The sequence below is a fragment of the Culicoides brevitarsis genome, chromosome 2 (assembly GCF_036172545.1).
Source record: "Culicoides brevitarsis isolate CSIRO-B50_1 chromosome 2, AGI_CSIRO_Cbre_v1, whole genome shotgun sequence".
Classification (NCBI taxonomy): Eukaryota; Metazoa; Arthropoda; class Insecta; order Diptera; family Ceratopogonidae; genus Culicoides; species Culicoides brevitarsis.
In genome coordinates, this window is record NC_087086.1 from 17,672,492 (window position 1) to 17,697,518 (window position 25,027).

General features: G+C 30.7%; 3 protein-coding genes across 3 annotated transcripts; 2 read left to right on the forward strand and 1 right to left on the reverse strand.

Moving 5' to 3' along the window:
• The first annotated feature begins 1,233 nt into the window (after nucleotides 1-1,233).
• Nucleotides 1,234-2,707, forward strand: LOC134828634 (dynein regulatory complex subunit 4). The gene is made up of 3 exons (XM_063841617.1): nucleotides 1,234-2,054; nucleotides 2,110-2,309; nucleotides 2,370-2,707. Exons 1-3 carry the CDS (start codon nucleotides 1,249-1,251, stop codon nucleotides 2,705-2,707), a joined length of 1,344 nt encoding a protein of 447 aa, XP_063697687.1. The 5' UTR covers nucleotides 1,234-1,248.
• A 7,059-nt stretch (nucleotides 2,708-9,766) lies between these two features.
• Nucleotides 9,767-10,604, reverse strand: LOC134828636 (chymotrypsin-2-like). The gene is made up of 2 exons (XM_063841618.1): nucleotides 10,393-10,604; nucleotides 9,767-10,334 (listed from the first exon to the last, which is right to left on the reverse strand). Exons 1-2 carry the CDS (start codon nucleotides 10,602-10,604, stop codon nucleotides 9,767-9,769), a joined length of 780 nt encoding a protein of 259 aa, XP_063697688.1.
• A 412-nt stretch (nucleotides 10,605-11,016) lies between these two features.
• LOC134828637 (collagenase-like) lies at nucleotides 11,017-11,871 on the forward strand. Its single transcript, XM_063841619.1, has 2 exons — nucleotides 11,017-11,231; nucleotides 11,295-11,871. Exons 1-2 carry the CDS (start codon nucleotides 11,017-11,019, stop codon nucleotides 11,869-11,871), a joined length of 792 nt encoding a protein of 263 aa, XP_063697689.1.
• Nucleotides 11,872-25,027: the final 13,156 nt, after the last annotated feature.

A 25,027-nucleotide genomic window follows, 5' to 3' on the forward strand; every position in this document is an offset into this window, starting at 1 on the left:
CTTAAAAAATTCGAAAAAATCGTAAAAACAACGTTCTTAACAACTTTCAAATACTTCCACAGGCTTTAAAATAATCAAAAATGACATTTATTGAACTCACCTCATAACCAAGCAACAATTTCTAACAGCCTCTTCATCTCTTTTATATACCTTTTACTTCCCCAACCACAACTCGTTTCATACACAAATCCATTTCATCTCGGTAGATGCATTATCAAGACACAATATCAATCTCGCATTCATATGCAACGCATTTAAATAATGGTCTCGTCATTATTTTATTCCGTTTCTCTACCGCATATCATTTTCCTTCCATTCACCATTAACTACAGAGAACGAGAGACACAAACACAGGGAATTTGATATTTATTCCCATTAAAATATTGAAGACTGTCGCTCCTCCGAGTGATAAAAGTGAAGTTAACGACAAGACCACACCGTCAATTGTGGCAAAAAAGGCTCGGAAGTCACGAAATGCATATTTTTTCAAGGTCTACGCCTTTTTTGTTTTCTTTAAACGATAATTATTTCTCCGAAACAAACGAAATTACAATATTTTGTCATTAACATTAGAGTGGCATCAACCCCCCTCGACAAATTTATTAACATGATTTAAATCTCCAAAGGGAGACACGTACACGAGACGACGTGATGTGTGTGTGTGTTTGACATTAAATGGACAAATATGTCGTGTCGTTTTAATTATTATCCTCATTAATGCATAAATTGTGTTCTGCAGCTCAATTATTTTTTCGTGTGTTTCATTTGAGATTTATTTGATGTCAAGATAACGTCTTTCTCGGATTTCTCGAATTTTCAATAATTGAAAAAAAGAGATTTTTTAGACTTGTTGCTTCATTTGTTTATTTTTTCAGGAAAAAAAGGTACCGGCTTGATAGTTACTTGGCAACGTGACATTCAACAGGCGTTGTTTGTATTCCTAAGTGACCAGAATTTTGTTTACCGTGCGGATTTATTGATAAGACAACCGAAAATTATTTGTGTCTAAACTTTTGTTGGGTTTAGAAGTGTTTGAACTTTATTTTGGTCACTGAACTACAAGGCAAAAAAATGGTAAAAATAATTTTTTACAAATATTTTAAGATTTTTCATGGTTTTTCTTATTTCAGGGTCCAAAAAAGGCAAAAGGAAGTTGTAAGTGTCCCAAATCCATCTATTTTAGGTCAAAATCTTAATATTTTTTAATAAAAAATTTCAGCCGTCATCGATGGCGTCGACACAACTTCAATGTCCCGGGAGCAACTCGAAGCCTTCGCGATGCGACTTCGCAACGAAATGGAGCGCGAACGTGAGGAACGGAATTTTTTCCAGTTGGAACGCGATAAACTCCGTACTTTTTGGGAAATCACGCGAAATCAACTCGATGAGGCTCGCACGACAATTCGCAACAAGGAACGCGAAGTCGAGGAGGCTCAAGAACGCGCCGATATCGAGACGAAAAATGTCATGCAACAAATGAAGCACTTGCAATACGAGAATCAGACGAAAATCGGGGAGATGCGTGCTGAAATGATGACTCAACTGAAAATGGCGCAAGAAGATCACACGTTGCAGGAACGCGAGTTGCTCGGTGATAAGAGGGAATTTCGAAGACAACTGCGGGAAAAGGAAGAATGCATCGAACTCGAGATGCAAAAATTAAAAATGGAACATAGCGAGCAGATGAGTCGAGAACGCGAGAAATTTCTGAATGAGGCGCAAGAAATGACGAAAATTCACGAGCAACGCCTGCAAAAGTACATGGAAGAGTCGGAAATTCGGCATCGCATGGAGATGTCGGAAGTGGAGGAACGAAAAAATGCCCAAATTTCAAAGTTAATAAAGGAACATGAGCATTCCTTCGGCGAAATTAAGCAATATTACAACGATATCACGACTAATAACTTGCAATTGATTAGTACGATGAAGGATCAAATGGACGAATTGCGAAAACAGTCGGAGCGGAGCGATAAAAAAGTGCAAGAAATCATGTATCAGAACAAAAAACTCTCACAACCGTTGAAAGAGGCTCAAACTGAACTTCACGAACTAAAGTAAGAATTTTTTTTAAGTGAAAATTTAATTTTAAGACATTTTTATTGCTTTTAGGAAACGTCAAGAGCATCACGATCGTGACAAAACATCCCTCAGCCGCATGAAATCCCGTTACGAGAAGCTCCAGAAAAATTTTGACGCCTTCAAATGGGAGACAGAAGCCTTAAAAATGCATTGCGAGAAGCTAACTGAGGAGCGTGACCAGTTAAAATCCCGTTTTGAGGAAGCTGCGTTGGAATTACAACAAAAAACAGGCAAATTTCTTATTTTCTTTTAAAAAATTATAAAATTTCAACTGAAAAATTATTTTTTAGGTCTCCGCAACGCCTTGCTCGAACGAAAACTAGAAGTTCTGCAAAAAGAAACCGAACAACGTGAAGCAATTTTAGGCGAAGTTCTTACTCTCGCAGGAATGGAACCACAAACGTTGAGTTTGCGCATCGAAAAACTCCTGGCACAGAAAAACGAGAAGATCGAAGACTTGCGATACGAAGTTGCCCGCATGTCAAAAGCGTATGACGACTTATTGGCAACATTTGAATCGAAAATGATCCAACACGGGATTCCAATTGAAGAGATACGCTTTCAAGTTGCGGGACCCGGAAGAAGTGGAAAACCTACGCCCGGCACTTTGGTGCCCAAATTTCGCTAAAGTCGTGAATTTTTAATGAAAAAAAATACAAATTTTAGAGAAAGAGAGAGAAAAAAGGTAATTTTGTGTTATTTAATGAGGTTCGTTGTGCCATTGTTACATGCCGCGAATACAATGAGGAGGTCCCATCTGGCTCTCTCGTTTTTCTGATCCCTTTTATTGTCTTTTAAGAATTTTTTCTCACTTATTTTTGCGTTTTACAACAATAATAATGATGATAATAATAGAGATGACTTCTTTTAAAGCATTTTCTTTTGTATTTTATTGTCACGTGGCACAGAGAAAAGAGAAAATTCGAGCAAAAAATGTCATTTGCTTATGCCTTGCTCGTAAATGTAATGTGTGCATTAGTTTTTTTTCCATGCACCGCAAGAAAAATGTCAAGAAAATGTAATAAAATAGCGAGACAAGGCTTATTTTTGAACATTTTTCATATTGTTTTACGTTGCAAACGGCGCAAAATATGTTTTCTTTATTCTCGCTGCGATTCCCGGGCGCTTGCTGCTCATAAACCACCATCACCTACTTGACACATGACACACATTCCTGTCACAACAAACAAATTTCCGCATAAATCGGACGTTCCCTTGTGTAAAATGCTGCTTTTTATGAAGAAAGAAGCTCTTTTAATACTCTTGTATGTCCGTCAGATTATCGTCATCCCGAATTTCCCCCTACAACACGAGGAATTTATATCAAAAAGTATTTAGAGACAAACAAAACGATTGTCTAATCGGCGGGAAATTGAATAAAGATTTACTTTCGTTCACAAAAAAAAAGAAATGCAGAGGAAATGAAAAAATATTCCCGGAAAGTGTCGAGGAACATACGGCAATGACAAGGCGACCGACAGACAGGACGAAAAAGGGAAGAAATTAAAGTATCAATCAAGATATTTTCGGATTATCTTTTAGTTTTTCGTCTTGTCGTGTCACACGTTGGCAAAATAAAGCAGAATTCAGTAAGGAATGGACACGAAGAAAGGGAGAAAGTGAAGTGAACGACCGTTTAATCCAGTCGAAATGAAGAGATGCATCTGATGTAATTGACTAAGCACACGACAGTTGATGACATAATTGAAAGAGGATTTTTTAGACGAGATGAGGGCTTTGCAAATCAAGAATTATGGTATTCTGATGATTTTTTGATCAAAAAAAATATATAAATTCTTATTTTTTTTTTTTTTTAATTTTAATTTTAATTTTAATTTTAATTTTAATTTTAATTTTAATTTTAATTTTAATTTTAATTTTAATTTTAATTTTAATTTTAATTTTAATTTTAATTTTAATTTTAATTTTAATTTTAATTTTAATTTTAATTTTAATTTTAATTTTAATTTTAATTTTAATTTTAATTTTAATTTTAATTTTAATTTTAATTTTAATTTTAATTTTAATTTTAATTTTAATTTTAATTTTAATTTTAATTTTAATTTTAATTTTAATTTTAATTTTAATTTTAATTTTAATTTTAATTTTAATTTTAATTTTAATTTTAATTTTAATTTTAATTTTAATTTTAATTTTAATTTTAATTTTAATTTTAATTTTAAAAATTTTAATTTTTTTTAATTTTAATTTTAATTTTAATTTTTAATTTTTAAAGCAAAAAAAATGTACAAAATGTATTTAACCTTAATACCCAATTCCCAACAAATCACGAAAATTTTCCAAATATAACTCAAACACAGTTTCCGCTCGTCTCTCTTTCCCATCTTCAACGTCAACACAAACTTTTTGATACGCATTTCATGCAGGTTTTTCAAGTGCTCTCATAAATGACTTTCAATTTCCTGCCTTTTTCCACTCCTTTTCATCTCATACACGAAAATTTTCATAAAATATTTTATAATAACCAAACTTCCACGCACGTCTTACATATTTAATAGAAATATGTACGTCGCTCGGCACAAAAAAAAAATGTACAAAATATCTCACAAGAAGACTCCGCCGTGAAAATATTTCCCGTCATCATATTACAACGCACACACTTTCGAAAGATAAGCTCTTTATTACAATACAATGAATTTTCTTGTTAAAAAGTGAGTAAGTAAATCTTTTTTAAAACGCACATCGTTGTGTGTAATTTATTTTGTTGTTGTTGTTTTTTTTTCTCTCGTTTCACGAGTGTAACAGGAGAAGGACTAATATATGACGCCCCCTTCATTTCTGCATTTCGGATTGCAGATCATCATCAGCGTTGATGATAGAACGAGACGAAGTAGAGAGGAAGGTTTTGTAAATACACAAAGAACAAGTGTAATGCGTGTCTTTTATTTACATTTTATCATTATGTTACGACACATGAAAAAAAAACAACAAAAACGCAACTTGTACAAAGGAGAGGAGTATTCAATTGAATGTTTTACCGTTTTTTATAACATTTTTTTATGTGTCGTTCAATTTGTATCGAATTTCACTTCCATTTGTGTCTGTTTTTTTCATACATTTATTATTCTGTTAGCTGGCTGCAAGGAGAATAAAAAAGACTTTTCGTAGAAAATGTTCTTTTTTTAACGTTTGACTTGAAATTCTGTTTGAGTACATAGAATTTTATCGAATTTCACATTTTTTGTTTTTTTTTTTCATTGTAAAAGTCAAAATTGTCTGTCCGGAACACTCAAGGCTGTGTTGAACATATCGTTTTTCATTCACGTTTAAGACGATGACGCATTATTTGACATTTGTCTGGGTTTTCATGAAAAAAAATAATGTCTTTAAAAATGGTTAAATGAAAAAGACAAAAAAAAATTAAATTTTAAAGAAATATTACAATTTTATAACCAAAAACATTAATTTAATTTTATTAATAATTAATTAATTTAATTAATTATGTTACGGACCAACATGTTTGAAAATCGGCTAAAAACAAAAACTCATTTTTAGAAATGTTCAGAGGAGTCTTGTAAAGTGAATGTTTTACCGTTTTTTATGAACATTTTGACCTCGTTTCATAATTTGGTATCTAAAATTTCAAAAGTGTTCCAGTTTTGTTTCTGAGCCATTTAACATAATTAAAATTTGATTGAAATTATTCGAAGCTCAAAAAATCATCAAGGAGAAAAAATTGATTTTGGAGAAAAAGTTCTTTTTTTAAAATTTGACTTGAAATTCGTTTTGAGTACATAGAAAATGAATTTGCAAATTTTATTTTCATTGTAAAAGCTTCAAAATTGTTCCGGAAACTCAAGGCTGTCTTGAACATATCGTTTTAAAATTCAGGGGAAAAACATTATTTTTTGTCTGAAAATTTTCATGGGAAAAAAAAATTATAAAAAAGCTCGATCTTGAAAAATTTAAAAAAATTTTAAATTTTTTGCCTACGCGAAACAAAATCCGGTTAATGATGAAAAGAAAATTTTGGAACAGTGAAATTTTATTTTTAAACCAAATTTATTTAAAATGTTTTTTTGAGTACCATGAAAAAAGTGAAAAATAAAAAAAAATTAATTAAAAACAGCAAGTGGTTTGAATTTACCTCACAAAATTTTTATATAAAAATTCGAAACAAATTTTGAATTTTTTATTCTTTTATTTTTGTATCCATTAATGGCTGTGTTGCCAAAAATATCGTTTTTCATCAAATTTGACGAATTGAAAATGGGTTTTCATGAAAAAAAATAAAAAAATTAAAGCTAAAAATAAAAAAAATTTAAAAATTTTCGTTTTAAATATTTAAATTTTTAACCAAAAAATTATTTAAGACTTTTTTTGAATTTTTTTAAATAAAGTTAAAATTTAACTTTTAAAATTTTATTTTTAATTTTTTTACCAATTTTATTTCGATTTATTTTTTCGAAAAAGAGTCAAAAATATAAAAAAATTAATTTTTAAAAACAGCAAGTGGTTTGATTTTTTTTTTATTTGTGAAACCACAAAATTAAGTAAAATTTATAAAAATCATCAAAACACAATTTTTAATTAAAATATTCTTTATATTATATCTAAATTTGAGCTTTGAGGAAACTTTTTTTCGAAAAATTTTAATTTTTAATTTTTTCAATAAAAATTTTTTTAACCACTTCCTGATCCAGATCCACTTCCGATCCCAGATCCAAATCCCGATCCTGATCCAGATTGAGATCCGCTTCCTCCATTTCCGCCGCCTTGACCATTTTGATAGCATTCTTCCATGCCCTGACCTCCGTTAGACATTTTGTCAGCTAAACAATGCATCATGTCGTGCATTATCAAAGTCATGTCATCTTGATTTTTTTGACCATTTCTTTCAGCTGCGCAAGGCTTTGAAAGCACTTGAGTTGCTAATAAAATGCATGAAAGTACAATTAACAAAGAATTCATGATTGAACTGTAAACTTTGACTTTATTCTATGAGGCTTTTATAGTGAATTTTTAATTTTTTCTGGAATGTCACTTTTTTTCTTTTGTTGAACTAATTTATGGAAATGGATCAAATTTCAATTGAAAATTGCAAATAAATTAAAATAAGTATTGAAAAAAAATTTTTTTATCATAAGCAAGCATTTTGTTATTCATTATGTGATTTTTTTAAAGTCACGCTTATAATTTGCATCGATATCATTGAATTGAATGCACTTGAAATTTAAAACATTTTTTTAAACAGCAAATTTAAAAATAAAGTCGTATATTCAGAAAAGAAAATTAAATTTTATTTTTATTTTCGACTTTTAACTTTAAACAGCACAAACTCCTGTTATTTGTTGTTTTCTTGCTGGCGCGCGTTGCGATGGTTTATTTTGATTCATACAATCTTGCATTCCAGCTCCTCCTTGAGACATTTTGTCTTCTGCACATTTCATCATATCAGGAATATTTGGCATTCCAGACATTCCTTGTCCCGGAGTTCTGACAATAAATGTTGCAATTATTAAGCAAGAAAGTACAATTACTAAAGAATTCATTTTTCAACTGTTGGCTTCGACGACGAAGCTTGGGCTTTTATATTTAAAAAAAAAATGATAATTATAATTAGGACATTAGTGTGTTAATGGCGCGTATGTAGTATTTACAATTAATGCAAGTTGAATAAAAATATGACAATAAACTGCATGGAAATTTACTAGAGTGATCGTAATAAATAAAATTTATTTCTAGCTTCAAATTTTAAATACCTATTCAAACTAATTTACAAAAAAAAATAAATAAATTTTTGCTGATAACTTATAAGAATTGAAAAACTACAAAAAAATACTTAAATAATCTTTTAAAAAATAAATAAATACATTTTTAAAAATGAATATTTTTTTAAATTAAAAAAAATTAAAAAAAAAAATATACCTAAAAATATAAAAAAAATAAATGTTAAGTAAAAAAAATAATTGCTCATTAAATTTTAGTTTCAAAGTTTATTAAACAAATTTTCTTAAGAATTAAAATATTTTAATCATATACTACAAAATATAAAAAAAATAAAGTAAAATCAAAGTCTCTTGAAAAAAAATTAAAGAAAAGCAAAAAATTCGTCTCCCGTCAGTCAAATCATTGACGAATCGTGTTCACCGCACCTCTGAATCGTCGCCAATTTTTCTTATCGCATAAAAAATGGCATTGAAATTTCCTTGAATAAATGTCCCATTATGGCCCTCTTCATAAACTTAAGTAAATGTATCATTACTTTAACGCTTGTTCATATTTTTCTTCATCATCATCGTCTTCGCTTCATCTTTGTTCACATGCAGGAACACTCCCCCTCTTGTTTATTATACAATTTTTGGTTTGTTGATCGATTTTGGGTGATTTGTATTATTTTTTTGGTGTGTCCTGGGACTCGGATTCCCTTTTGGTTTTTATTTTTTTAATGCACTCGCACTATCTCGTCTCTCCTTTGCTACTTTACAAATCCGGCAAAAGCAAGTGTTCACCGACGTATTCAATATTCTAAAAGATTATAAATTGATGAGTTTCACCGCAAACAAATAAATCAGCTTTTAACCTCATCCCCTCCGATTTTTTTTCTCGTTCGTCTCGAGTCGAGTCGAGATATTTGTTGTTAAACGACTGACATTTTTTGCGCGCATTCAGGGAAGATTTGTATCCGAATGTTGAGAGTTTATCGAAAGGTTGTTAATCAAAATAAAAGATAAAGTTGAAAAAAGTCGGTAAAGTATTATAAAATATTTTCAACGAACGCACGCGAATAATCCAGAGGAAAAAAAATAAACTTTTTCTATCAATAAATAATTATTGTTGGATCATATTTTTTTGTTTCGTTCCCTTTTATCGTGGAAAAAGATTGCTGCTGCTGTTTTTTTTTCGTTTCAGAGAAATGATTGATTTATTATCTGCATTACCTTTATTTATCAATTTTTTATGGAAGTACATCGAAGACCGACTTTTGTGCTTCATTATTTATTTATTAGCATTTTTTTCATGAGATTTATGAGAGGTAACGTTAATCAGGGCAAACAGTAGCTTGAATTTTTTTTCTTCCGCTTTTCAGGAAAAAAATTTCATTAAAATTGTGCAATGTCGTTAAATTTATTTTCAGTAGATTTAAATTTAAAAAAAAATAAAGGAATGCAAAACTTAAATTAAAACTTAAATTAAAATTCAAATATTTTAAATTAAACTTAAGTATGACTTAAATGAAATTAATTGACATAATTTTGTAAAAATTTTAATTTTTTCCGATATTTAATTAAAAAAAAAAACCAAATCCAACCTCTAATTGAGCTTAAGTTTAAGTCAAGAACCTATAAAGTCAAAATATTCTCTTGACTTAAGCTTAAGTTAACGCTTAAGTCACATTTAATTATATCTTAAGTTTAAGTCATGCAGCTCTCCTTGTACGAAATAAATGATTTTAGTTTTTATTTCGAAAAAAAAAGTAAAAAAAATTTTTGACTTAAATTTAAATTAAAAAAAAATTGAGACTTAAACCTGAGCAAAAATAGAAAAAATCTCGACTTAAGCTTAAGTTTAAAAATAAGTCAATAAAATTTTGTCTTTTTAACAACTTTCTGGTTTAAATTTTAATTTTTTAAATTATTTTTTCTAAATTAAAAAAAATTGTTTTTGGTTTTATTTGACTTAATATGACTTAATTTTTAAGCTTAAGTCATCCCTTAACTTTTTCTTAATCTCTGATAACAACATCCGAATTACTTTGAATCCACTCCAAATACGACGTAATTCTCGCATAAACTGGAGGCCATCCCCATGTACATCCCATGGAAAATTGATAACTAAAAACGCCAATCGCTACTGGTTTGCCTTCGTCAATCATGTACATTGCGCCTCCTTCATCTCCGGTACATGGTGTTCCCGAACTTCCCGTGCAAATGTTGCTGCTCGTAATGTAAGCGGGATATTTCGTTTTGCAGCTCAAATTTTTGATGACAGTCTCCTTAACAGCATGCAATGTTTCAACAGGAACTTTTTCACCGCGTTTTCCCCGAGATCCCCATCCGAAAGTCGTAACCGGAACATCACTGAAGCTCTTTTTGCGTTGTGACCATTTCGGCAGATCGATAACTTTCACAAAATCCGACAAATCTGCCGGACGAACGAGTTTAATCAAGCCAATGTCGTTGCGATCGGCACCGGAATCGTACAATGGATGAGGAATTAACTCAGCAGCGTCAATTATATCACTTGCGTTATTGATGTTACTTGCGCCGAGCAATACTGAGGCACGAGGAACACTAAAAAAATGAAAAAAATATTAAATTTTTATTTTTAAACAATTTTGAAGGACATTACTTGACCAAACATGAAGCAGCAGTCAACACATAATTACGAGAGACCAAAGTTCCTCCGCAAAATCCAGGATTCTGAGGTCGATGCAGCATAATTCCTACTGCAAAAGGAATATCCGTTGGTCCAACACCTTCTCCATCGATGATATAAGGAGAAAATACCGCAGAAACGGAACAAATTAGCCCGAAAATGACAAAAATTAGCAAATTTTTCATTTTTTGCTAAAGTCACGAACGAAAAATTTCAACTGAAACCCAAATTTGATTGTTTTCATTTATAAATAGGATTTGATTGAATGGATTTTGATAAGAAATTAAAAAATCATGATGCGATAATAGAAGATAATCTACAAAGCGTGTGAGTGCAAAACAAAACTTTTCAAACCACCTTTGAAAAAATTTCTCGAAACATCGACATCCCCAAATACAAACCGGATTTGCTCAAAAATTGATGAGTTTTATCACTACAGATAAGCTTGAAGGCGGGTTTTCCGTATTTCTGGTCCGATTTCTATCATTTATCATCTTATCTCATGCCTTATCGAACCTTTAAAAGCCTCCGCACTGATTTTTATTGCGTTTCTTTTCGTTTTTCGGTTCAACACGAGAGTCAAATAAACCAAAAATCATGAAATACTTACCAAAAATCGTAATTTTGCTTGTTCTAGCTGCTTTTGCAGATGCTAAAATCGTTCCGTACATCATGGATGGACAAGCAATGGGTCCCAAAGACATTCCCTTTGCCGCTGGTATCATGATCCATCGTCCTCAGAACCCCGGATGGTGTGGCGGATCCCTCGTATCACGGAATTATGTCTTGACATCTGCGAAATGTGTGACAAAGTGAGTTAAATTCAATGAAATTTCATAAAAAATTAAGATTTTAATAAAATTTTTGACTTTTAGCATACCATCAGCTTCCGTTCTCTTGGGTGCAAGTGACGTAAATCGTGCCAATCAAACAATCTCCGTCAGTAATATCATAATTCATCCATTTTTTGATGCCAGTGGTGAGAAAAATGACATTGCTTTGCTTCAGTTGAGCGTTTCAGCCAATTTATCTGACGTCGTTGGACTTGCTCGTTTACCGTCGAAAGCTCAGAAGAAGGAAAAGTTCTCCGGAATGACTGCGACAGCTTTTGGATGGGGTAAGGGAGGCAAGGGAAAGGCTTCGGTACCTGTTGAGAAGTTACATGCCGTAAATGAAACCGTTATGACGAATTTTGGTTGCTTGAAGAAGTATCCAGCTTACATCACGGACTCGAATGTTTGCACAGAATCGGGCAACGGAACGCCCTGCACTGGCGACGAAGGAGGCGCATTGTACGTCATCGATGAAGACAATTATCCAACACAAATCGGCATTTTTGCTTATCAATTCAGCATGGGATGCAATTGGGGATGGCCTGCGGTGTACACGCGACTCACTTCCTATCTCGATTGGATCAAGGACAACTCGGATGTCGTCATTAGAGAGAAATAAATTTTGATTTATCTGCAAGAAAAACGATTTCAAGTTCAATTCATGCTTATCTAGTGTCGTCTGCGGATCATCCTTTGTTTATCGGCAAAATTTTTCACTATTGTCATCAAATTCACGACGACAACAACACACGTCAGACACAAATGTTTACCCGTTTTCGTCTTAAAAATACACATCCATTGTCTGTTCTCATTATTTTATGCGGCGATGATGTGCCTTATCTCTGCCTGTTGTCTTCTCCATGAAAAAAAAACTTTTTTTTTTATTTTCGTCATCAACAATAACTCCGAGTCTCTCCGAAAACAATGGAAAATGCAAAATAATGACTTTCTCACATGTTTGCCTTGCAGAAAGTTTTCGTCTGTGTGTCGTTCGGAGGATGGCGATAAGACGGAATATGACGTGGAGTGTCGCGACAGGAAGATTACCTTTTATTTTTTGTTTGTTTGCTCAACAAACTATGATTTGTGGTGTGTTGATTGTGATTTGGCCTCGGCTTGATGTGTGTGGGACGTCTTGCAGGAGTGGAAAGAGGCAGATAAGGTGTTTTTATGCTACTTCTGTATAATTATTTCATTATAAATTTAATATCGGGAACTAACAGCATGGGTACGAGGACTTTTCATGTCACATTTTAAGGTCACTTAACCCGTAATTGCGATTCTTTGCGAAATTAAATGAACTTTAGACAAAAAATTTTGAGCTTTTTGAAGAAATTCACCTAAAAATAACAAAGATTATAAGAAAAAATTGAATTATTTAAAAAATTTTATAAAACTTACTAGAAAATATTTTAAAATCCTAACATGAAGGAATTTTAGTACAAAAATCATCAAAGGGTTAAATAAGTAAATTCTAAGAAATAGGTACCTACATAGTTTCAGGAAAAAAATAAAACTTGTAATTAACAGAAAAAATTGTTAATTTACCTACTTTTTAATAAAAAATGATGTCATTTCAATTTTTTTAAGGAATTATATCCTCCTCTCCGTGAAAGAGTTAAAAAATTTTCCACGAAAATGCGATGTGAATTTTTCTCATAATTTTTTTTCTTATAAATGTTGGTTTTTTCTCATTAAAGGTGACATTTGAAAGTCAACCATCATGGAAAAAGTAATAAAATTTGTGAGATTTCCCGTACTTATTACCGGTTTTGATATTTTTATCAAAATTGAGCATTTTCCGTATAAAATTCTTCGTTTAATTACTTCAACAATTTTTGGAACTGTTCTGTTCTCGTTGACCTATGGAAGTATGATTGGATGGACCAACATGGATATTGGTGATAAAATCATCACGGTAGCCGGAATTTTTGCATTTGGCGTTGTCTCGATTCAGTTGGTTCTCTTTTGGAATGATAAGGAAGATATTGCTGAAGTTTTTGTTGAAATTCAAAAGTTGCATGTGGTTCGAAAGGAAATTTTAGCTGAAAAATACGCAAAACAAGAATATGAAAAAGGGTTTAAGTTGTTGAAAAAATTTTGCAGGTAAGGATTTTTTTTTAATTTTTATTTTGAATTTTTTTATTTTTTTTTTTTAATTATTTTTTTTTATTTTAGGCCGCTCCAAATGAAAATCAAAAATAAAGTCCAAATTTTTTGAAAATAAAATGGGGGGGGGGGCAAAATAAAAAAAAATTGAAATTCTTATTTTCATACAAAATGACAAAATTTTTGATCGTTGATCAACATTTTTGTTGTTTTTTAATAATCTTCTTTGAAATTTTCAATTTAAAAATTGATTTTAGATCATTTTAAATTAAAAATTTTTAACTGTTTGAAAAAAAAATTTTTTTATTGATTTTTAATACAAAAATTAAAATTTGAAAAATTTTTATAAATTTTTTTTTCTTGAAAATTATTTTTTTGATGAAATTTTTAACTTTTTTTTATTTTGCCCCATTGGATTTTTGACTTTTTAAATGGGGCATCGGACTTTATTTTTGATTTTCATTTGGAGCGGCCTTAATTTTTTTTAATTTTATTATTTTTTTTATTTATTTTTATTTTATTATTTAATTTTTTTTAAATTAATAATTTTTTTTTCAGATATTTTTTAACCGCGCAATTAGTCGTCGCAGCATCACCATTTCTGGATCTACTGAAGCCAAAAATACAACTTGCCTATCCGATTGACGTTCATTTCGTACCCGACCCTCAAACCAATTTTTTCGTTAATTTTTTCATTCAAGCTATTGGACTTTGTTATTGGAGTCTCGTCTCGTACACAATTGTTTTCATCTTTTTCGTCATCGTCATCAATTTTTTGACCGAACTGCGGATTATTTCGAGACTTTGCGCGGAGGTCGGAGCTGAAAAAAGTATTTCCGCATCTCAGAAAAATGGAAATTTATCATTTGAAACTCTTGAAAAAATTACCGAAGAACCGCATTTAAATCAGAAAATTACGAGTCATCACGAGGAATTACGTCAAATGATCGTGAAATACCATTCCAACATAATTTGGTAAGAAAACTCAAATTTTCTCGAATTTTTTTTGATAAATTTTGTCTTTTCTTCGTAGTCTCATGGACAAGGTCAGCACGATGTTCAGTCCGAATGTTCTCTTTTGGGAATATTATTTTGTGCTCTCTTTTTGCTCGTTTTACATGCTTTTGCTGATGGCACCGTTGCGAGCGATGCTTTTTGCTCCGTTGCTATTGACACTTTCGAGTGTGTATTTTTTCGTTTCGTACGTTTGTGACTTGTTGAAGATGAGTTTCGAGAATGTCAGTCAATCGCTTTACACGTCACAGTGGTATTTGCTGAAGCCGGGCGATCGTAAGGACTTGGTCAACATTTTGATGTTGGGTCACAAGCAAAAAACTTTGAGAGTTGGTCCTTTTGGATTTTCGGGATTGGAGAGATTTACCATGGTTTGATATTTTTTCTTATTTTTTTAATAAAATTTTACTTTTTTTTTAAATTTTTTTTCACAGACAACCAATTTAGTTTACAAAATCTGCCTGTTGATCAATAAATTGCAGTAACAAGCATTTCGGTGCAATTCACGTCGATGTAGAGCTAAAAATAGAAAATTGATTGAATGTTAGTATCATCCATCACAATTAGTTACATTTTAATAGAAAATTCTGTTAGTTGCACTTTTAGAAAAAAAAATTGAATTCTGGCATTGTAAAATTTAGATATGTCAAAAAAGGTTGGTTTATTTTAACTAAAAAAATTCGAAGGTTTTAATAATTTTTTTTTTATTTTTTTAGGTCGCACATTTCATATAAAATTTTTTATTGATCAAAAAACATGAAAAAAAAATCTAAATTAAATCAGTCTACGCCATCGTTACCACTAACAGTCATCAGATTTCCCATTAGCAACAATTTAATTGCGTCATATTATTAGTTTTAGAGGCAGACACGCAAAAAATACAAAAAAAATAATTTAATTTTTTAACACAAACCTGCATGCCTAATAATAATAATTAGCAAGAATTATCGGAAACCGCATTTTAGCTGCAAATTTGTTGTTTTTGTTCGTTAAAACAATTAAAATTTATTTTTAGAAAATGCATTTAAAAATATTTCCTGCCATTAGTCGACCAAAATTATCCTAATTGACGAGTTTCGCACCGTAAATTGCTCGAAATGCGCGATTTTAATGCAAAAAAGGAGTTTCTTCCGTCAATAAATGACGAGAGAAGTGCCATCACTTGAAATATAAATGTCGATTTACTACTTTAAATATTTAATAGTTGCATTTTCCGCATCATTCGCACTCAAGTTGCACTGAAGAGGACCCTCGATCCAGTTAAATATTCATTTTGTCGTTGTATTTTCTCGCAAAATGTATTATTTATTATATTATTTAGCATTATTTTGGTTGCGCCTTGACTGACTGAGTGACTCGTCTACATTATAATATTATATTGAGAGATAAACAAATTGTTTGAATGATTCTTATCTGAAGTGCAAACATTTAACGTTGCATTGAATTGAAAATGTTTCTCATCCCGTAAATAAATGCTCGGATAATACCACATCATTTATATTGTTGTTGATGCTCTTCATCAATTCATCGTCGACGTTGACGTTGCTGGTTGCTCGTCGTAGCGAAATGCGAGATGAGAAAATGCATTTCAATTCATCATGTTCATCCGTTTTGTTTTTCAAAGTCACGGAGTCAATACTATATGTTCAAATGAAATTTATGTGCGTTTTTTGTGCAATATGTCGAGCAGTGAGTCGAAAAATGAGCAATATTTACGTTGCTCTTTCAGAAAATATAACAACTTTGTTTGTTTTTATGCGCGCGGATTATTGCGCTTTCATCAAGTTGTTGACTACTGAACAAATGCGGATTATTGACTGCCTCATAAATTTAGTTAAAATATTTTTTTTTAATTTTCAAGTTAAAAAAAACTTTTTTTTTGGCCCAAAAAAAATTTATAAATAATTTATTTGAATAAATTAAATAAAAATTAATTAGTTTAAAAATAAAAATTTATTTCATATTTTTATTTAAAAATATTTTTATGTAGGTATTTAAAAGTTTTTTAAAATTTATTTTTAAAAGAAAAAACTTAAAAATAATTTAAAAATTTTTTTAATTTAAAATTATTTATTTTAATTTTAAATTAATTTTTTAAATTTTAAAATAATTTAATAAAATTAAATAAATTTAATTTAATAAAAATATTTTTTCTAAATTTATTGAAGCGGCAGAATTAATTGTTTTACTGAATTTTTTTAATTTTTGTTTCAATTTCAAAAAATATATTTTTTTTTCAAAAATTAATAAATTTAATTAATAAAATATATTTTAAATTAATTTTTTTTTAAGAATTTAAAAATAATTTTTATTAATTAAATTTTAAAATTTAAAAAAATAATTTATTTTAACTTTTTATGTAAATGTTTTATTTATTTACATAAAAAAAAAATTGGATAAACCTCCAACAAAGATTTTAAAAATCTACAAAAAAATCTCTACCAAATTCAAGTAATTTGTCTTCATTACAACTCAATAACGTCTCAGTCAATCAAAGAAATCATTAAAAAAAGTGTAACCAAATACACCTCAGTTAAACACTTATTCAACTATTTCCGAGAAAAACTAAAAAATTACCACAAAACATCGCGCCAGATGTTCCCTTTCAATAATTTTTATGAACTTTCACACAAAAACACAAACAAAAAACAAGCAAAAAAAAAATGTGAACATGAAATCGTTTAATTTTGATTTGTTTTGACTAGATGAATGTCTCTGTGGCACAATATGTGACAAACAAGCATTTAAATGTAACTTGCCTAGACAAAAAGGGAACATGATAATTTTACATTGAAAACACATTAAAGTATCATTTCGCTGTAAAATTTAAAATAGTGAGACACACCAAGAAAAAAAATTGTGAATGATGCAACAAGTCAAGATTCTTCATGTCACTTGCCACATGTTTGCATCAAGTGAATTATTTTAGTAGAAAAAAGTAGGAAGAGAGTTGTTAAAGTTTTTAGTGTGTCATAAATTAATATTAAAATAATGAAGATTAAAATCACGAAATGAAATAAAAACTTTTTCGCTGTTAAATTTAGAAAAATTATCATGAAATGGATTTTTCTTGTGAATATTTTACGTAAGACGAGACATTTCTCATTCCACGTGATTTAAAATAAAATTATTATTTTGCTAATTTATTCCAAATGATGACGAAGCGGATCAAAATAACGACGAACAAGACATCATCATGTCAGGATTAGAGCTCATTATTATCTGTCACAATGCTTTTATGTTTATATGTTTGGAATGTTTCTTAATTTATTTTAATGTAAATTTTTACTCCCTCTCCCATAAAATTTTATAAGCGCAAACAGCATCGAGGAACGGAGTGTTGTTACATTTATTAATGAATCCTAATTTATAATCATCAAAAAAGATTTTCGACTTTATTTGGCACCTACCTGTCTGGATATCGTGCGCATGGATAGACGGTCCTTACATAAATAATGAGTGAGTGAAATTACAGGCGGGCACGAGAAGCTCATCTTTCCACTTGAATCCTGCTCTGCTGCTATTTTTTTTTAATAAATATTAATTTGATCATTGTTCGTCTTCATCTTTTCTTCCTTTTCGTCGTAAAAAAAAACTTTTGTTCATTCTCCTCAACTTTCACTCTAAATATTTATCCAAGTACTAATGCGTTAACTAATTTAAGCACATTTCGTGCTGCATGCCAGCCAGGTAATGAAAAAAAAGTAAAATCCTACAAGATAATAAAAGAAAATTCGCTGGAAATGAACTTGAATCCGCGTGTAATGAAAAAAATAATGTAATCAAAAGTGGATTACGGTCGGTTTTTTGTTTTGCGTTTTTACTGTATTTAGTTCGTGACGTTCTATGATGATTCTTCACAGGAAAAACTCAACAACACAGATTGATTTCAAGTAGTGTTTCGTTAAATAATGAGGAAAAATTGAATTGGAAACGTACAAAAGCTGCCACTTTTGTGACACGTGCAACTCTTATTTGTACTTATTAGCCTTTTAATGGTGTTGACATATAAAATTTTCAACTTTTTCCTTTTATATTCCAATGTTTTTATACATGGCACAAAAAAAACAACAACTTTTTGCCTTTAATCATGAAATGTTCGTTGTGTCGTCTCTCTCTCTTTCTCTGTGCTTTTGCTGTCAGGTACGACGTGTTGTCGTGTATTTGTTATTATTTGTGTAAGTGCGGATAAAAAGTAACTCTTTATTTTGAAATTGTTCGTTATGTGATGTATGAAATTTATTTTGCGTGCATGATGAATAGGAAATTACCATTGATTGGGGTGACTGAACTTAAATTTTGCACGTTTAACATTTTTTTCTCATCTATGTTGGAATTACAAGTAAAAAATCTTTTCAAAATATATGAGCTCAATTATCAAAAAGTTTAGTTTGATTATTATCTAAAAATTCATCATTACTAAACAATCATCAGTCATGAATATTTTTCATGAATTTGTTTTGTTTTATCGACATTTCGTTTGCTTCAGTATCGTTTTCTTCGACTTCCTCTTTCATAAAAGGTAAAACTGTGTTCTTTTTTACTGAGTGTCAAGTATTTGGACAGATTATGATTTTTTGTCACTTTTTTTGTTTTGCATAAACTATTGCTAATATTTTTTGGGAGAGCTATTTTGAAAAAAACCGAAAGACGAGGATTAAGTAAAGAGTTGCGAGACTTCTTAACGTTTGTGTTCCCGTGCTCTGTTGGCAAAACGCTCATTGGATGCTGGGTTCTTCATGAATGAGGACTGTTGATTTAAGCCACGGATTGTTAAGCATCGTTCTCAGAAGGTTGTTCACTGTTGAGTATTGTATTATGAATTAGTAATTCATCAGTTTTTTTAGCATGTATTGATATGAGTTGTGTTTTGCTTTATATGTAATTCGTAATTCGTAATTCTCTCCTTCATTCTTCAACGCTCTTGAAAAACTCAAACCAAAACTTACAAAAAGTACTTTTCCAAAAATTTCTTAATTCGCTCAAAACATGTTCTTAAATTTTTTTAATAGCTGTGTGGGTTTAAATAGAAAAATCTGAAAAAATAAAAATAAATTAATGTCACCCCATATCACGGTAATGCAAACATTAACTGCTTTATAGCTACTTTACTCAGGTTTTCAAAAATAATGTACGAAGCATTGTCCTACCTTTATATTTTTACCTTTTTTATATGATTATTACGATCATATTTTCCATTTTTCTGAATATTTAATGTACGTTTTTATTCGGATAATGTTATCCCAAACACAGTTACCCAACTTCCTGCAAAAATCCTCGATAAAATTGTAAACTTCCATATTTTCATTTGTACAGATTGAAATTCTGCGAAAAAGTGCCTACCTTTTTCATGTGTTTTCCTTTTTATTATTTTTATTTATTTTTTTTACTGTTGTTTGAAAAATGATGAATTGTGTGCGATGTGAGTGAATGTATTAATGTCGTATGAATAATTAAAATGAATAGGCTTTTATTTTACCTTATATGCCTCCTCATCCTCCTTCCATTCGTTTTGTATTGCAGGAAAAATATGATAATAATAATTTGCTACTTTTATGTCATTCATTTGCGTCTCAAATTTCCCTCGTACCTGAAACGAACGATGAGAAGGCATTTAAAATTAATAAAAATTGGAAAATTTCTACGAAAAAAAAAATGTGAAAAGAGGAATTTTCGCTCAAAAATCCAACAAAAATTTAAAAACCTTAACTACATGTAGCCATTATTCATCCCTTCTCGTCATCGTCCAAACCAATATGGCCAACATCACTCTCCGCCACATATACATACATTTTTGTCTGCCATGCCAGCCAGCCAGCTACTGTTGCTGATGTGAATGATGATGAAAAATATCTACATTGTCAGTTGATTGTCACATCAGACAGTGGATTATAAATTTTTTATGCGACTTGAATATTTTTTTTTTCGGTTCATACATCTAGTCAAAAAACGTACGACGACAATCCAGAGATGTGACGAACGATGCTCTCTCTTGCTCATTGTCGCATTCCGGGTATTGCACTCCTGCCACGCTAAAAGTAACTAAAAAATTAAAATGAAATGCATCAGTCAGTGACGCACGCTCGACACGCAAAAACGCCAGAACGAGCAAAAAAAATTGCGACAGACACAATGTAGCACACTGTCAGAAATGAAATTCAACTGAATATGAATAAAATATGAACTTAATTCAATAAAATTTAATGCAGAAATAAGGTAAAAGCAAATTTTTACTCACCGAACTCACGTAGCGTCGACGACGATGAGACTTGACGTGCAATCGACTGCTTAACGGTCACGACATTTGAATTCCACTTTTGACAAGTTTCTTTACAAATTTTCTGCAAAAAGTTTTTTTCTTTTTTCTGTTTCCAGAAATCGGTAAACCACTTTCTAATGTTTGTGTGCCCGTAGAAGTTTTATCTTTTATCTCTCTTACTTTTGAAAAGTTCTTCGTCTTATGGCTTGTAAGTAAGAAGAGATTAGAAAGCGAATCGGCAAAAGGAAAATTAAATTAAATTATATGAAAAAGTTTTGCTTTTACCTTTTGTTTTTACAACGAACGCTTTTTAATTCTCTGTGAATTTGTGGTTTTGCGTCGTCTCGTACATATAGCAAAAACAATTCAAAAGTTGATGGTAAGAATTAGAGAAACAGATTTTCCCTTGATTGGCCTCCGGATACAAAATGAAAACTCGGACAAATTTTGTGCTGCATAAAAGTTTTTCATTTGAAATTCATCTGAATTTGCTGTAAAATTAAAAAAAATGTGAGAAATAACTTCACGTTCGCTGAAATGGAGAAGGGGCGATACTCCTCACGATTCTCGCGAATGCAGCGCGAACATCATTTCTCATAAAAAAAATTACATGCACTTTATCGTTATTATTATTTGTTTATTTAAAAAATTTATTTATTTATTTTTATTTTTTTTTTATTAATCGAATGATTTATCATTTCTTTAACAGACCAACTCGCAAGGCAAAGCAAACATTAAATGGGAAGGTCAAAGGAGAGACGAAGAGAAAAACATAAAAAGAGGTGATGATTGCTAACGCACGACTTCAAAAACGTAATTTATGCTTGAAAAATTGACACGATATGTGCTGCAACAGATACGATGGGAAGGCCCCAGCAAAATGACGTGTTTAATTATTTTTCTGGGTAATTGCTTTTTTTTGCTTTACTTGCCATTTATTTATTATTGTAAGATGAACGATCTCTCGAAATGTCTTCGAATTTAATTAATTTATTGTTTCAGGTCTCTTCTCCTCTCAAGAATCACCGATATAAATTACAAAACAAACAAAATCAATTTTTGCATCCCTTTTTGCCGAACACTTCATCATCTTTTTTTTTGTCCCATTTCCGAAACAAACTCGGGACAGAAATACTCTATAAAGGGATCGCACCAAATTAATTTTCATGTTTTATGACTGTCTCAAGTACGGCGACACGGAAGATGAACGGGCAAATCTGTGTCTTTTCGTGTCCTTTTCATGTGTTTTTGGCGACGACATCTTCGTGTTTGTTGTCAGAAAATGTGCGGAAAATCTCCGGTACATAAACAAAGGAATATTAACTGAAATCCCAATCAAATGAGTATTTGATCCCCTTTTATGTAGTTACGGAGCAGTTTACATGAGAGTTTGTGCAAGACGGGACAATGTTAGGGGAGAAGGGGTGAGTATCGAAGCGTAGTTTTATCAAAAAGAGATCAAAAATTAATTTTTGTTTCGAAATTTCAATAAGTATTTATGGGCACACATTTGACTCATAGCAAATAAATGTAAACTCATGACTTGATGCAAAATTCTTAGACAATGTGTAAAACAGTTTGGCGCTAAAGATAAGCATTAATCAAGCGGATATGAAGATAGATAATAGAAACATTGCACAATTCATTATAAAATTCAGGTGAACTGAAAACTTAATCATAAACTGTTTTATTCACGATTTTTAAAGTGGATTTTCCATAAAATTGGTTTCGAAACTTGTCAGACGAAAAAGACTTTTGAAAGTTTTTCGAAAAATGCATTATATGCATTTTTAGTTTGGTTAGCAGGTATGTCAAACAGTGTATGTATGAGCAAAATTTTTTGAATACAAAGCTTTTTTCGAACCTGTTGGCCACTAAAATGTATGTATGAGTTAAAGTATTTGAAAGGAAAGTCTTCGTCGTAACTGAGATTTTCTTTAACTTCTAAACACGCCTTTCAGCTTGGTTGTCAGAATCTGAATGCCGTTTTTCTTCTATATTTTATTGAACGCATTATACTTTATGGTTGCTTTAATTGGTTTTATTTAAGAACAGTTTAGCAACGTTAACGTCTAAAAAACAAAATCTAAAAAAAATTAAATCACGTTCTCTTAGTTTGTAGAAAAACTGCATATGTGTGATTTATTCTACTAACCCTTCAATTTTTTCTTTTAATGAAATCTCACCTTTTCTCTCCCCTTCCTAGTCATTTCCTCGTTTCTCCACCAATGTAACGTTGGACCCTCTTTTTCATTACTTGGCACCGAAAAATCCATTACGACTGTCTATCATAAGCACATGAAATTATGACTGGTATCTTTTCCTCCTTGCTCTCCTTGCATGTACGAAGATAAGCCTAGCTACAAAATATCTCATGAAAAAGGTCCTTTCTAATACAAACACACAAAATAAATGTATAAAATAATAATCATAATGTCGGTCCTTACACATGCACAAACAAACAACTTTCCAAGCTGAGAGCCATGCATTATATTGTTATTGCTCCATGCAAAAATGGTGATAATCTATGGCTCTCCTTAGGTCAATAAATTTTAATGGAGATTCAAGACACTTTGTCCTTTGCGTTTTTTTTCTACTTCTTTTTTCTTTGTCTTTCAGTGTCTGGAGCAGTGAGAGGGGGAGCATCGCATCAGTGTCAAAACTTATTTATATTTATTTGTCCAACAAGTGACAAGAAAATGAGTGGACGAGCCATTTTATCCAGTTGACATGACAAAGGGAAACGATAATGTGTAAGGATTTATCGAGTTAAAGGGATAATTAAGGGTCATGTCATAATAGTTATGTCGTCGTTCGTCGAGCAACAGATGCTTGTAACTCGTAACGCAGCACATGGGACTGAATAAACAAAAACTTAATAAATTAAACTAAAATTTTAGTTTAGATTTTTCTCGAGTGTTATAATTATCCTCAGTCATGTGCCTTGCAAGCACAGATGAGAAAAGTTCAAAATCCTTAATTGAATCAAAACACTCGAATCCACACTCCATCAAACATTTAAAAGCAAACAAACTTTCTCCGTTGAGCTTTTGTGTTCATTGGAACAGAATGGTTTTCATAACATTTGTTACTTTCGCCACATACCCAGAATGCAAAACAGGCTCCGAAAAAAAGGGTTTTTACAATTATACAAAGCACACAATGCCTTTGGGCATCAAGTTTTTTGCTTGCTTTCATCATCATAATAATTTTAATATATTTTTGTTTCCATTTTCCCCTTTTTTCAGTACGACGACCAGCAAAATAATTACACAAATAAACATAAAACCACAAAACGACAAACAAAGTCTCTTTCTCTCTCTCTTTTACACTGAAAATTTGAAACCAAACTAGAAACTAGACAAGATTTTCAATTAACTTTAAAAATAAGATTATGACCAAAAAGTCTTTTGAAGAAATTTTTTTCAACAGAAAATTCGACAAAATGGGATTTGTTGAAGAAATTTTGTGTGAAAAGGAAAAACTTTAACAAACATCACAAATAAGGAGACCTTCTGGCTTAAAATAACGACATGCTTACCTTTTCTTATCTGACGGAGAAAATCGCAAAATTTGTTTGTTCCTGTTTGTACCTAGAAGGAGCGTTGAGGAAAAGTCCTTTAATTTTGGCCTAAAGCTTGTCTTTTGATTGGTATCAAAGTGAAGTAACTAAAATTCAATCTTCCTTTTGTGAATTACGACAAAAGTTGATCATTTGTTGAACTTGCGGGTATGGAAGTGGGAATTAATTTGTTGTTATTTGATGCTATTTTCTGTGGTATATTAAAAAAATAATTAATTTAATGGATTTTTTTGTATTCTGAAGGTTTTTTGAATGGATTTTTAAACGTTTATTTTTTCAAAATTTAATTTAATTTTTTTTATTTTATTTTTTTTTATTTTAATATTATTTTTTTTTTTTGTTATTTCTTTATTTATTTTTTTTTATTAATTATTTTATGAAAAGTTTTTTATAAAAAAAATATAAAAAAAACTAGACCAGAAATTAAAATTTTATGCAATATTTATAACGAGAAAAAAATTTTCATAACCTAAAAATTATTTAAACTGCAACTTACAAAAAAAAAAACATTTTCAAACAAATCCTTTAAAAATGATGAAATTCTTTTTTTTAATAAACCCGAAAAAGCGCAAACAAAGCCTGAAACAGGCAAACACTCACAAATATCGAGATGAACAAGCAAATTTTTTTTAATTTACTTTTATTCTTGTGCAAGCACGATGGTCGAACGAGAGACACATTCCCACACAAAACCCCATGAATTTTTATTTTATATAATATTGAACATTTTTTTGGCAGCCAGTCGTATGGCAACAAAAGGTGTGTCATTTCATGTAAAAAATTCCTACCTTTTGCCAGAGATTTTTGCTT